This window comes from Aegilops tauschii, chromosome 7, assembly GCF_002575655.3.
Source record: "Aegilops tauschii subsp. strangulata cultivar AL8/78 chromosome 7, Aet v6.0, whole genome shotgun sequence".
Lineage (NCBI taxonomy): Eukaryota > Viridiplantae > Streptophyta > Magnoliopsida > Poales > Poaceae > Aegilops > Aegilops tauschii.
In genome coordinates this window covers 240143958-240158409 of record NC_053041.3, presented here as the reverse complement: position 1 = coordinate 240158409, position 14452 = coordinate 240143958, and the positions used below count along the sequence as shown (strand labels likewise).

General features: G+C 45.1%; 2 protein-coding genes across 2 annotated transcripts; one reads left to right on the top strand and one right to left on the bottom strand.

Annotated features, from left to right (window-relative positions):
* Nucleotides 1–1584: 1584 nt before the first annotated feature.
* LOC109731962 (uncharacterized) lies at nucleotides 1585–5126 on the bottom strand. Its single transcript, XM_020291146.4, has 2 exons — nucleotides 3656–5126; nucleotides 1585–2246 (listed from the first exon to the last, which is right to left on the bottom strand). The coding sequence occupies exon 1, from the start codon at nucleotides 5081–5083 to the stop codon at nucleotides 3704–3706; it is 1380 nt and encodes a 459-aa protein (XP_020146735.1). The 5' UTR covers nucleotides 5084–5126; the 3' UTR covers nucleotides 1585–2246; nucleotides 3656–3703.
* A 127-nt stretch (nucleotides 5127–5253) lies between these two features.
* On the top strand, nucleotides 5254–7366 carry LOC109731963 (large ribosomal subunit protein eL32z). Its single transcript, XM_020291147.4, has 4 exons — nucleotides 5254–5360; nucleotides 5460–5556; nucleotides 6786–6967; nucleotides 7056–7366. The coding sequence occupies exons 2-4, from the start codon at nucleotides 5467–5469 to the stop codon at nucleotides 7183–7185; spliced, it is 402 nt and encodes a 133-aa protein (XP_020146736.1). The 5' UTR covers nucleotides 5254–5360; nucleotides 5460–5466; the 3' UTR covers nucleotides 7186–7366.
* Nucleotides 7367–14452: the final 7086 nt, after the last annotated feature.

The following is a 14452-nucleotide window of genomic DNA, read 5'->3' as shown; positions in this document are numbered from 1 at the left end:
TTCATTGTTGATCTGCGGATTATCGATCTTGCATAGTTCATTATTCTTTTTTGACTCTAAAGAAGTAGACGTTGCATCCCCTCTAATTTCTTCTCTAATCGCACATCTAGTCTCACATTTAGCCTCAATTATAGCAACGAGTGCATAGACATCTACTAATTTTCGTGCTATTAATAGATTGACGTATTCTTCTTCCAATACCAAAACAAGCATCCATCATCCTACACACATAGATGAGCATCAATGAGCTACCGAAATTGAACCGAATCCGGTGAAAAACCGAATCAACAAGCACATACCCCATCATTTGTCCATTTGAAGAACACCCATCCGTGATGTTTCGGCGTGGTAGAAACTCGGCGCACCACTTGCCGTGTGCAGTCGTCGCATTGTATGACCGCCAGCTGCAAGTCGGTGAGCCGTTGCGCGAGCGCCGAGCCCGGGCGACGGTCGGCCGTGTAGTTGCCGGAGAACCGATGGCGGGAGAGATTAGAGTTGCTAGAGGAAGAGCCGGTACATGCATGCGGCGCAGAGGCTTTGCCGGGGCCGTGTGGGCTGCTTACTGGCCAATCCATGGCAAGGCGCAGCCGCCGATGGCCCGAAACGCCAAATCCGGTGGCGGCGACAGCAGCCGCAGATCCCCTCGATTTTTGGCCGGTGGCGGGACGAGAAGGTGGTGGAGGATAGCGGTAGAGGCCTACAAGGCTTCCCCTGCGGCCGGCCGGTGCCAGCGGGGAGGGGGGAGGGGTAGGAGGGGCGGCGGGGGCGAAGATGCGGCGTGGGAGAGGAGGGAGAGGCAGCAGAGGAGAGTCGCGTCGTTTTACTCGGCGGAGCAAAGAGGAAGCAAAAATAGGAATTTTTTTAGAGAGAGGAATAAAATTATACTCCGTTAGACTGGATTGGGGATCGGCTAGGTGCCGGTTAGTGGAGTAAAAAGCTAAATATACTCCACTAACCGGTTATAGGAGATCGGTTAGAAATGCCCTTGGCCCTTTTGCATAGGAAATTTGGTACTGCGTTGGAGCTTACTTTCCCAGTGCTTCACTCGCAGCTGACTCTACACAATTGTTCTCGGATTGGTGGTCTAAATGCTGAGTGCCTCACAAAAAGAAGAATGAGATTGATGAGCGCACTGCTGCTGCATACATTGTTTGAGGGATTTCGAAAGAATGAAATGCGAGAATCTTCAATAACAAGCTGGCGACCCCTCAGGGCGTTCTTCTGATTATCAGAGATGAAATCAGCCTCCTTAAGGAGGCCTCAGAGTGATCCGTTTTGCTGTTTCTGTGCACTCCTCTAGTAGTGTTTTGCTGTTTCTGCGCACTCTAGTAGTGCCCTATCTATCTTTTTCTAACGCTCTTCCTCTCCTTTTCCCTCCTCGTGGCTAGTTCCTAGTCTCTACAGTTTTGCTTTACCCCATAATGAAAATGCCGAGCTCCTGCAGTTCCGGTCAAAAATAACTACAAGATTGATACCCACTATTTTTTTTGACAAACTCAAGATTGATACCGACTAACTTACAAGCAAGTAACCAAAATCATGCATACATGTTGTGGTTTTGCATTTCGCACTTCAGAACGAGCCTTTATTTTTGGATCAACTGAATTTCCCCACAATTTCCATCACTGAAAGTTGAACAATGTGTACATCTTCAAAAGACCTTCGGTCGGGAAAAAAGACAAGGTATATCAGTTCATTGCAACATTCACATTAAGCAATGTTTTTTCACAAGAAAAAAATAATCAATTCCGAGTCCATGAAATGCAAGACAATGCTGTATCTCATCATCAACCCCCTCCCTCAGCTTCTCGAATTTGCGTTCCTCAGCGGTGTGATCAGTCATAGGATCATAGCTGACCTCCTGATTTCAAAACATTTCTGCATTCCCCCCTTTTGCAGTCGTGCCCGTACGCTTACTAACACCGCCGTGACAGTAGTTTGTCGACAGAAGGCAGGCCATCGAACGGGAGGCAAATTCCTTCCCCAAATCACTGGGAAATTCTTGAGTTCTGCAGTAGTATGTTCAGGAGATACAATAGCCTGTAATCAGCTTGTGAACGTCGAGCCACCGCATGCCCGGCTATTCTGGCCACATGATGTAACAACATAGGTTCATTCAGCTTTGATCTCGTTGGGTGCACCCGGATGGTTCCTTGTAGAAGGTATTAGGACACTGTAAGGCTAGTCCAATTCTGCATGCCAATCGAGTATCTGATGCTCACGAAGGGCAAAGTAAAGTTGAAACACTGCGCAAAAAAAAAAGGAAGGAAAAGACATAAAGCAACAACCAGCAGCTATGCAGAAACAGAAGAACCTTCATCATAGTCATTACAAAGGACGAGTAACAATCATTTCATGCAGTATGCTGATTCACTGGGGCCATTCTCACATGTTCATCCTTAAAGAAGAGTGTCGGTGCTGTGGTGCAGGACATGTATGAATCAATTGCAATTACTACCAAACTATCTTAAAACTGATGCACGGTTGTGCATGGCCAACGAAACACTTCGACCATAAACTGATTTGAACACTTCAAACAGCTAACCATTTTCAGTATCACTTTGTCTTCGCAAATGTGCATTCTACAAAAAGGCGGAGCACTGTCAATCTCAAAAATTTGAAATCTCCCCTCATTAAGACTCATACTTATTCCAGACAGTGTTGTTCTTCTGTCCAGAAGACAACACAGGTACCTCAACCTTTCAATGGTAAGTGATTTTGCCTTGAGGTTAGCAAACACTATCTGTAGTCAGCCCTATCTCTACAACACAATTTCAAATCGTACAAGGTAGCATGGCTCCAATCTTTATTCTACATGAATTCTCATGGATCACAGAGTTGGTTCTAAATTCAACAGTGAAAGCACCTGGTCCACCTAGTCAAACACTGATGGGGCAGTGGATATTTCAATAATCTAATCTATGCAACCACAAAACTTAAATTCCTCTCAACTTACTGCATATTCCACCACTACTCTTCTTGTTAACCTTCACTATACTCGTCTATACAAATTTGACCACATTAGTTGAGGCTATCCAATGATCTTATTCACTGATCTTTCCTACCCAAAACAAATAAATCACTTGACCAGCATATCCAACAGTCCAACAGCATAACATTGTTTTATGTCACAGAATACAATCAGAAGACAGGAATCCTACCTGAAAATTCAGAACCTTTACCATGCAATTCACAGCACCCCACTAGACGGCATCTAATTCCCGGTTCATTCAGTTTCCTTCTAGTGACATCTCAACAATACACTTTTAGATCATACAAGGTAGCATGGGTCCAATCTTTATACTGAACTATCATGGAGCGCAGAGTTGGTTCTAAATTGAACAGTGAAAACACCTGGTCAAACACCAATGGATCATGGATATTTCAATAATCTTATCCATGCAACCACAAAACTTACCTTCCTCTGAACTTAGTGCCTACTCCACCACTACTTTTCTTGTGAACCAACACTGCACAATTTTGAGCACATTAGTTGAGGCTATCTGATGGCCTTATTCATTGATTCTTCCTACCGAAAACAAGTAAATCACTTGCCAAGCATATCAGTCACAGTCCAACAGCATAGCACTGGCGGCCTATGTCATGAAATACAATTAGAAGATAGGAGCCCTGCCTGGAAATTCAGAAACATTACCAAGCAATTCGCAGCGCCCCACCAGAATGCATCTACTTCCGGATCCATTCAGTTTCCTTTTAGTGACATCTCAAGCTGCTCCATCCTCCGGGCTAGGTCATGTTTCCCAAGATGCCGCAGCCCATCAACTACAACGTTAAAGGTTGGCGCCCGTGGCGCGAACCCAGCCTCATTCATCTCAAGAAGGTAGTTTGCAGCATCCAAGAACCGACCACCCCTCACACACATTTTGACAAGCATCACATACACAGGCCGATTAGGTGGGTGCCCCTTGGACTTCATATCACCAAAAAAGGCGAAAGCATCAGCGAAACGACCTGCCTTGCAGAGCGCCTTGACGATCGCCGCATATAGACTTGGGAAGGGCCGGTGGCCATCCTCAATAGCTGCATAGAACAATCTGAATGCCTCCTCAATTCGGCCAGCCTTGGCCACCGCCGGTAGCATCACTTTGTAAGTTGAGATATCTGGGCACATGCCACGACTGGAAGCATCGGCAAGAAGACCCACGGCGAATTCCACATCACCTGCATCGCAAAGCGCCTGGGCGAGCGAGTTGAATGTGGCCACGTCGGGGAGGACGCCCTCCTTGGTGATGCGGAGGGCGAATGCCTTGGCTTCCTCCAGGCGCCCAGCTCGGACGAGCCCGTCGACGAGGAGGTCCCGACCGCGCACCGGCGGCCGGAACCCGCGGGACGACATGTCGTCGAGGAACGCCTGCGCCTCCCGGAGCTTCCCCGACGCGCACCAGGCGTCGACGAGCGTGCTGAACGTGGCGCGGTCGGGGGCCACGCCCTTGCGCGCCATGCGGCGTAGCAGCTTGTAGGCGCCGGCGAAGTTGCCGTTGGCGCAGAGCGCGTCCAGAAGGGCGTTGTAGACCTCGGTGGTCTGCGGGCACCCGAAGTGGGGAAGGCGATTGAAGACCTCGACGGCCTGCTCGGCGAGGCGGGAGTGGCCGTAGGACGAGATAACCGCCGAGAAGGTTGCCGGAGAGAGGGGGAGGCCGAGCGCGCGCATGTCGGAGGCCTGGGTCCAGAGGTGGGTGAAGAGGCGCGCGCGGGCGAGCGGGAGGAGCAGCGCGTCGAAGTGATCGGCGGAGGGGGAGAAATTGGGCTTCGCCCGGAGCCACGCTAGGAAGCGGGCGGCGTGGAGGGGCTCGGAGGGGGCAGCGGCGCGGATGACGCGGAGCGCGAGGTCCGGCGGGAAGGGGGACGGCAGGCGGAGGCGGTTCAGGGTGCGCTCCAGGTAGAAGTCGCGCCGTACGATGGTGGAGAGGTGGTTGACCGCCGCGAAGTAGGCGTCCTTGGAGGTGGGGTGCTGCGGCAGCTCCTCGGCGCCGGCCGCGTAGTCGGGGAGCGTCGCGAGTCGGCGGAGGCCGAGCCGGTCGCCGAGGCGGCGGAGAACGGCGGCGGAGACGGAGGACGACATTTCTCGCCTCCCCTCGGCGCCGCGGCCACACCGAGATTCGGGAGCTAACGGTGGAGCTGGGCTTAGAAACGGAGGCCCATTCTGCAACTGGGCAAGTTATTGCAATGTACCGGGCTTAACTTTCTATTTTTCGGGCTAGACCGCACTGGCCCATTCGAGCCCATGTAACTAGGGTTTGTGGAGGGTATAAAGACTGCGTCGCCTTGCAATTCCAGCCCCGCCGCCGCTCTTCTTGCACCTCTCTCTGTGTTAGGGTTAGGGTCGTTCGCTCCCTAAGGTAGCAAGCAAGCTCGCAGACGAGCTCGCACCTCGTTTTCCCGGGTGATTTTATCCTCGTCGTCTGATTCAAACTCCTTCTGCTGGTTTTGCCCGACAGATCAGAGATGGCGGTGCCGCTTCTGACCAGGAAGATCGTGAAGAAGAGGGTCAAGCACTTCAAGAGGGCCCATAGCGACCGCTACATTGGCCTCAAGGTATCGACCGCTTCTGCCAGACTTCTATGCAGTGGATGTTGCAAGTGCCTCATGTCTTGATTGCTTCGTGCAGTTGATTTGACCCGGTTCTAGATCCCGATTGTTACGCATGTTGTAGTTTCAACTTTCAAAGTTCACCGTGGTTCATGGCCTGCTGTAGTATCTGGAGGTCTGTGGCGTTTTTTAGTATTATTAACTTGTGATTCGTAGTCGCTGTATGCCAAATTTACCACTTCGGCTTAGGCTATGTTACTGTGAAATGGTTTGTGTTGGAGTCGTTGATTCAGCACGAAGCGTATGTTGCTGTAGAAATTTGTTGTGTTTTCTGAAGGTGGAAACCATTTAGGATGTGAACAAGCACAAAGTAGATAACTGAACGATGCATGTTTAAATTGAAATTGTTTGTTGTGCTTGTACATCAAATTATCAATGAACATTAGGTTAAAAGATTATAGCAGACACTTAGCTGGGCATTTGTGTTTTCGTTTTACCTTGTTGTTTTATTGATGACTCCTTGAAGAAAGGAAGTGATGGCTTAGTAAAAGGTCTGAGTAAGAAAACATCTTCTTGAGCGAATATTCGGTTGAATGAAGAGGGCCCTAGCCCTTGCATTAGTATAGTACTGTGGCTGTCGCAACCTCTTCTACAGCAATTTATTCATGTCTTCATGAAGTGGGATGAATTAAAAAAAGGCGTGGGCTTCATTCTAAGTATGAATGCTTTGCTTAGACTTCTCCCAACACTTGTTTCCAAATGTGCGCTCAAGAAGTCATGTTTTCTGCATGATTAGTACCTTCTGTCTGATCCTTTCAGCTTAACTACTTCTACACTGTTATGTGACCTTGAGCTGAGCAGCATTTTCTTGGCGTGTTATTCTTCTATTTTGTGTTCTATGATCTTTTTTTGGTGCAAGTATACCCCCATACAACCAAAGCCAGCAAGTGATTTGTTGCTTTGCTCGATTATAATTATTTGTGTGTTGTCCGATGGTACAAGTATGGCTAGGAAACTTATTGTGTAGGATGGTAGCTGCTTGTAGTTTACCATTGTTTCTGAATGTCATAAAATTATTATTGTCCATTTTAGAGTCCACAAGGCGCAGGTGATCCTAGGTTGTTTGGTATTTTGTATGTGTTGAATCTTGTCTTTTCATCTCTTCTGGACCTGTCCTCTTGTTTATTGTGTAATGTTGTGCTTAAACTGAACAATATTTTCATTTTTGATTGTAGCAAAGCTGGCGCAGGCCAAAGGGCATTGATTCCCGTGTCAGGAGAAAGTTCAAGGGATGCACCTTGATGCCCAACATTGGCTACGGTTCTGACAAGAAGACCAGGCATTACCTTCCCAACAAGTTCAAGAAGTTTGTTGTCCACAATGTGTCTGAGCTGGAGCTGCTTATGATGCACAACAGGTAATGGGTGTTTATCATGCCTTGTACACTGCTGTCTTCCGCTATTATGGTCATGCTAAACGTAATATGCCTTGTTTCTTGCAACCAGGACCTACTGTGCGGAGATTGCCCACAACGTCTCCACAAAGAAGCGCAAGGACATTGTTGAGCGTGCCGCGCAGCTCGACATCGTGGTTACGAACAAGCTTGCCAGGCTCCGCAGCCAGGAGGATGAGTAGACTGTCTGTCAGAACTATGTTTTGGTCTGGTTCGTATGTAGGAAAGTATTCCGCTGTTCTTCGTTGTGTGACTGTCAGGGATATCTGTTATTCCAACCTTTTTGCTACCAGTGCAGACTGTAATGCGTCAAAGATCTACTATTGCCTTTATAATCTAGATCCCATTGCCAATTGCTGATAAGTGTGTTAAATTGGGGTTTGGGTCTGCGTTATATTCTCTACTCCTATAAAATTCTATAAAATTCTGAGTTGGTGATGATGGTGTGTCTGCCATCCATAGTTTAGGATCGTCGGATCGACATCTAACGCACACAAATCAGTCTGCTGCTCATTTGCACATAACCCCTCAACCACATCTTTCCTGTTCAGGCTTCTCTCTCCCAACTCCTGGAACCATCTGGAAACAAATCGAATCACCGACGGACATCACTGGAATCGATCTGGCGCCGGACATCACTGGAATCGATCTGGCGGGGGCGCGAGGCGGCTGCTGCTGGCGCCGTCCACCTCCTGCGCCTCTCATGCTTCTCAGCCTCACCGCCCACCACCATGACGCACCTCCACCTCAACGTCCTCTCTGCCCCTTGCCCGTCTCCTCAACCGCCGAGCTCGGCAAGCACGCCGTCGATGTCGTCCGTCTACGGACGCCTCTCCTGCGTCCTCGTCTAACACCGCAGTTCGAGCACTCCCATCACCGCCACCTCCCCGTGCTCCTCGTCATCCCCTCCACTCCTCCCCATCTCCTTTGTTACCAGCCACCAAAGTACGCCGCCGGCGCCGTCAGTGCCACAACGCCTCTCCTACCTCCACCCTTTATTGATCCAGACTTCCCACTCCCACCACCTCCACTTCCTCATCGCCATCTCCTCCGACACTGACATCTGCAGGTATCCCGCTGGCTGTGCTCTGCTCATCCATGGTGTCGGCCCACCTACTGCATAAGAAGTGGAACATGCTTCATATTTCACGGTTTTGAACATGTTATCAGTGTGTTTTCTTTTCCCATTGCCATCTGCAAGTTGTGAAGCTTATTATTAGGCCTCTGCTTGTTGTAATAGGCTCTTGTGAAATCCTTTTTAAACTTTAAGGTTTTAATCTTTTTTGCTAACCCTCCATTTTTTTGGGGGGAAAAGCATGCAGGTATTACGCCAAAATGTTACAGCCACCGAATGTGAGATCATTGCTTTCACTTAATTAATGTGTTGTTTGGTCATTTTTGTGTTCATACTGAAGTGATTTGGTGGCTGGTTTGCAGGATAGTTTAACTTGCGTGAAAGTATTATCTTTGCAGTGTGGTTGTCAATGCATATCATCATTCCTTAATACTTTAGACACTTATATGTGCATAACTATTGTGCATTCTGGCTATGAGGTAAAACTACAAATTATTTCTTCCTTTACGCACATGTGGTGATGGCCATGAGGCTTAATATTTCATCTCATAGAGAAACCGACCAAGTACTTAGTTATCTGTTGGATTTCAAGCTGACCGAATGGAGTTAGCCACCTTTTAAAGAGTAGTGAAATTATTTGTATGACTGGAAGGTTCAAGTGGCAAAATTTTGCAAGGTGGTTTATTTATGCAAAGCTAATCTTTTGGTCAGGGTTAGTGCCAACCTTTGAGCATTCTTCATATGTCTGATTTGGTGACTGTAAACTACTGCATAGGTGTCAGGTCAATTTTGATTTTTGTAGGGGTTTTGTACTTCTGAATTTTCTGACAGAAATTTGCATTGTTGGGCTCAGCTATTTCTGAATTTCAGGGTTGTGGCAGCAAGGGCGAGGTGCATGATAGTGACACAAAGATGGGCGAGCACGGGGAATGTAGGAACATGCAAGGTGTTGTGCCGCAGTTACTGCTGCAAGGATGACTATGGCGGCAACTGTTTGCACAATAACTAATTCATGGCATAGGTGAGGATGATGTTTTTTATTTATCAGTAGTCATATTTGTCAGATTAAGATCCACATGTAATCATTCCAGCACCTTGTATCGTAAGAACTAGCCTAAAATGATTATGCTTGATCTTTTAAGCCAGCTGGTATTTTTTTACAGAAAATATTTTTCACCAAGGAAGGTAATTATAATAAGCATCAGCGTCAGCATGATTTTTTTAAAGATAAACTGAAGTATGTTAAAATATAGTCAGGAGATCCTGATCTTACTAAGTGCAGAGTTCCCCAAGAATATAGTCAGAACATTATTTTTTATGTTTTGCTCAAGTAGCAAGCAGTAGCAGGCAGTAGGTGACTTTGGTTTTCATCGTGTTACAGTCAATCCCTGCTTTATCTAATGTAAGAAGCAGGTGAAAGTTTGTTCAACTAAGTAGTAATCCAATGATATATATACAGCAAAGGTTTCCTGCCAGGACCATTGCCTCCAGTTTCTTGATGTACGTTGACCATTTATTTCTAAGATGTAACATATACCAAGGCACCTATCTGATACACTGAGAGGGTGTGGTGAGTGGAGTGGAGGTATGTGGTGCACTGAGAGGGTGAAGTAGAGCCTGAAAGTTTGTCCGATTTCCTGCGCTTGGGGACGCACTGCTATGTAGAAAAGTTGGATACTATGATTTTGTATAGTGATGGGAGATAGTCTTTGATACTCTACTTTGTGGCGGGGGAGATATATGTCATGTTACTGCTGTCATATTCTTGTGTGTCTAAGCTTAATAATAATTGATTAGACTGTTAATTTTCTGCGATGCAACTTCATGACGACGCGTTTCTCGTGTCGAGGCATGTATGTTTCATGAGACTATTGGTTTTAAGAAACAAAATCATGTGATATTTTTCATTGGTAATGCAGTGCACAATAAAGACCTGATTTTAATTTGTACCACTCTATTTTGTGCATTAGATTGGTAAGGCTCACCTTCTGTTTTTTTTACCCTTTCTTCTTTTGTTCCCCAAAAGGACACATTACTAGGTCCCTTGTTTTTTTTAATAAAAACACCTCTTTATTCATTCGTATACATCATTATAGTGTTCCTAAAAGAGATAGAATTGATGGTGGTGGTACTTCAATCCAAGAAGTAGCTTCATTAAACGTGGAAGACGGACCAGTTCATGGGCAATAGCATCCGCCTCTCGATACTCATGTTCAAACACCACTTTGGTAAACTCTGAAGACAAGAAATAACTATCATTGGCCACTGCTGCAGCACTGCCCGCCAGTGCAAGCCGATATTCATGACTTCGATGACTTGGCTATGGTCCGAGCAAATAATCAATCTATTGCCGAAAGTAGAAAATTAAGCAGACAAGGATAGGAAGAGAAACTAGAAAATTAAGCTGGTTAGTGCCTATCTCAGTTGTCACATGTATGTGGACGGATTTTCTTATTGTTGCATGATCTCTGTCACCACCTCGATATAGGATAGAGCGAGCAATGAGATGAGCATGGAGAACAAGTCTTCCCGTGAGGCAAAGATGAAGAAGAAAATGTTTGGCTTGGATGAAGAGGTTTATCGATTGGAAACCATATGTTTGACTGTGCTTGATGTGTACCTATCAATAATATATTGTCACTTTGATTAGTGCTTGGTACATTTTTTTTGCATTAGTAGCATATACCAGCTCCTGACTATACGTCCACCTGATCATTTCTTATCCCGTAGCGTAGCACGGGCATCTTGCTAGTCTGGTGATCAAATTTGAATCATCTTTTTGGCAACTTGTCATCTTGTCACATTGTTCTGAGACCAAGGGAGACTCACTCTAGTGGGACATATGGTCTGTACCTGCTTGAACATAATACTCCCATTTCTAATTCATTTCATGGGTTTTATGCACTTTGCACAGGGAGGCATTATATGGCACAACCGTTTTTAGTACGTACTATCACAATATAAGATGTTCATACTTTCTCCTGAATCAGATGTATGTAAACAAGTTTTAGTGTGTTTTCATTCGTTTGACTTGTTTTAGTGTGTTTTCTATGTTGTTCATATTGAAATATCTAGAACATCTTATACTCCCTCTACCATAATATTTGTCGTTGGAGTAGAGTAGATCGGTGGAATTGAGTTTATATCACTGAATTTTTCTTGACCGGAGAAACAGAAACCGAAAGAAAAAAAAAACCAAAAAAACTGAATCGCCAAAACAAACAAACCGAAAACACCGTTGTGCTTTTCAATTTTTCTTTGGGATGCACATTTGTGCTTTTCAGGAAGCACAGGTGTGCTTTTCATGAAAGCACAACTATGCGTCCCTGCTTCTTGTGGAATAAGCACCACTTTCGCAAGAAAAGTCGACCAAAACCTAGAAAAAATCAAGCAAAAAGCCAAAAAAGAAAAAGAAAATCCAAAAAAATGTGAAAAAGAAAACCAAGCGGCACATGGCGGTGGCTGACGCACCACTTGCCGCGTCCCAGGCCCAAGAATGTGACCTCTGCAGCAACCCTCCAAAGGTAACCCAAAGGGAGCAACTAGTTGACGAGCGCTCTTTCTAAGCCCCACAACGCTTAACGCCACTTGGCGCGCTCTCAGGCGCCCGCCACGTGTCGATCTCTGGGCGCTCACTTCGAATTTTAACTTTTTATTTTTTTGCACGCGTTTTTGTTTTTTTAAACAATTTTTTCCAAGGTTTCGGTTTTCCACCTGTTTTCCTTAGATTTTGGATTAAACAAAAAAACATGAAAAAATATGTTTTCTTCTTTTTCTTTCACGAGAGTCACGGTTTTGCTTTCGCCAGAGTCATAGCCGTGCCTCTCGGAAACGAAAAAAACGCATTTTTTGTTTTTTTCTTCCGCGAGAGGCATGGTTTTTATTCCGCGAGAGACACGGTTGTGCTTTCGCGAGAGACAAGGCCGTGGCTTTCGGAAACAAAAAAAACACGTTTTCTATTTTTTTCCTTCTGCAAGAGCCGCGGTTTTGCTTCCGCGAGAGGCACGGTTGTACTTTCGCGAGAGTCACGGCCGTCCCTCTCGGAAACAAAAAAAGCATTTTCTTCTTTTTTTCCTTCCGCGAGAGGCACGTTTTTATTTCCGTGAGAGGCACGGTTATGCTTTCGCAAGAGGCACAGGCGTGCCTCTCGGAACCAAAAAAAAACGCGTTTTCTGTTTTTTTTTCCTTCTGCGAGAGGTACGGTTTTGCTTCCGCGAGAGGGCACAACCTTGCCTATCGAAAATGAAAAAAAGTGTTTTCTATTTTTTTTCCTTCCACGAGAGGCATGGTTTTGCTTCCGTGAGAGGCACGGTTGTGATTTCGCGAGAGGCATGGGCGTGCCTTTTTCGGAAAGGGAAAAACCCGTGCTCCCGGTTCGTTTTTTTAGAAAAAAGTTCGTCAAAACCTATCAATATGGGATCTAGTTTTGAAAATCTCGACGCGAGGAATCCAACGGTGGAAACGATTCGAGGTTTTTCTTGTTGTTGTTTATTGTACTTTTTCTTTTCAATTTTCTGTGTTTGTTTTTCTCTTATTTATTATCTTAGTTATTCTTGTACATTGTTCTGCTTCTGTTTGTGGGTTTTTGTTCCTACATTTTGGCTTTCTGTATTAGTTATATTTTTATTTTCGTTTTATTTCTTTTTTTACATTCTTTTAGTTTTGTATTTTCTTACATTTTTAATTTTTTATCTAAAAAGCTAGTTTTTATATTGAATATTTTTGACTATATGGTAACTTTTTTTAAACATGGGTTACCTTTTTAAATATACTCTGAATTTTTTTGTAATATATGGTGATCTTTTTTCCATACAAACTGATTTTTTTTTCGAGTATATGGTGAAATTTTTTAAATACACACTGAACATTTTTGAACACAAATTGAACTCTTTAAAATAAACAAACATTATATACGTATTTTTTAATTCACGTTTAAATATTATACTTTCATAAATATATTTTATTGAGTTTTTATGCACTCTGTTCATATATATTTTCACCCGAAAATTAAATGAAAATGGTGGCTACATTTCAGGCCGATTTAAGCCAGCATGGGTATTTCCTCTTTTATATGACAGCAGTGTGCGTCTTATAGGAGGACTCTAAGTCGGAGCCGGTTCGCCTGGTCTGTTGCAAATTTATAATCTGGTGCTTTCTTCAGACGCAGATCATCTTGCTTGCACCCTCAGTTTCTCATCACTAGTTTGTAGTTCAAGACGTCTTCTCGTGTTGCAGTAGTTTCTTCTTGGCTCAGCAACGAGCATAAGACAACGAGGTGTCTTCTGGTCAACACTTCGTTTTGTGGCTAAGCTTTTGCAGCCATAAAACACCACCTGCATTTTGTAGCCTTTTTGCCCTTCTTTTCTTCTCGGTGGAATTAGCTAAGCTTTTTCTTTTTTAGTTCAACTCAAAACGTAGGAAGATTTCACATTCTGGATGCCCTCTCCACGCCAGTGAATGAATGAATCGAATAAAGGGCCTTTTCTTCCGGTTCACTCTTTGCACAGCCGGAGCACTGTCCCCTCCCGCCCCAAAGACAAAAGAGAAGGAACAGCAACGGACCATCCATCCATCGTCGATCGACCCGGCCGCATGTTAGGTATAGTAGAAGCTTTTATGGCGAGCCTTCCGCGGCCGCTACAGCCTACACCTGTAAGCCCACAGTATCGCTCGTACAAAGCGAGCATCCACAATGCCCGTTCCTTTTCCCCCCTTCCTTCGCTGCGCGGGCGGATATGCGCCTCTGCCTTTTCCGTCCCCAAGCCCCCGATCGGGGCCTCAAAGCTCGTGTAGACTGCAAAGTTCATTCGGACCGAGACCGAGAGCACCTCAGCTACTGCTGCGGATGCAACAACAGCGACGCACCGAGAGATGTGCAGCGGTTAGGTCGCCTTTCTTCTCTGGGATGCAGGAGGGTGCGTTGTGCCTAACACTGCAGGCTCCTCGGTGCCAGTACCACACGGACTACCTTTTTTTCTTCCTAATATTGTTGGGTACCATCACATATATGCCAATGAGTCGGAGGTGTGATTAAACGTGTGGTTGCCACGTGATTGCACATGATTTTTGTTGTGGAAAATTAATAACCATGACAGATTTTACCGTGACATTTTCACCTAAGAAAGCATGGCTAGTAATACGGCCAGCTGATGGCTATATAATGTTGCCATACTATCTAGTTATCACTCATACAACAAGATTAGCTATAAAGTTAACTATAAATTTATCTTTTTTTCATCTTCCCTTTATCTCTTTTTCTTTTTTCATATTTATTGTATGTGTTTAGAAGCACGCGTATAGCTAAACTCTTGCATGAGAGTCCACTCTTCTTAATTTTCATGTCTCTATCCTGCACATAGACAAAATTATCATGT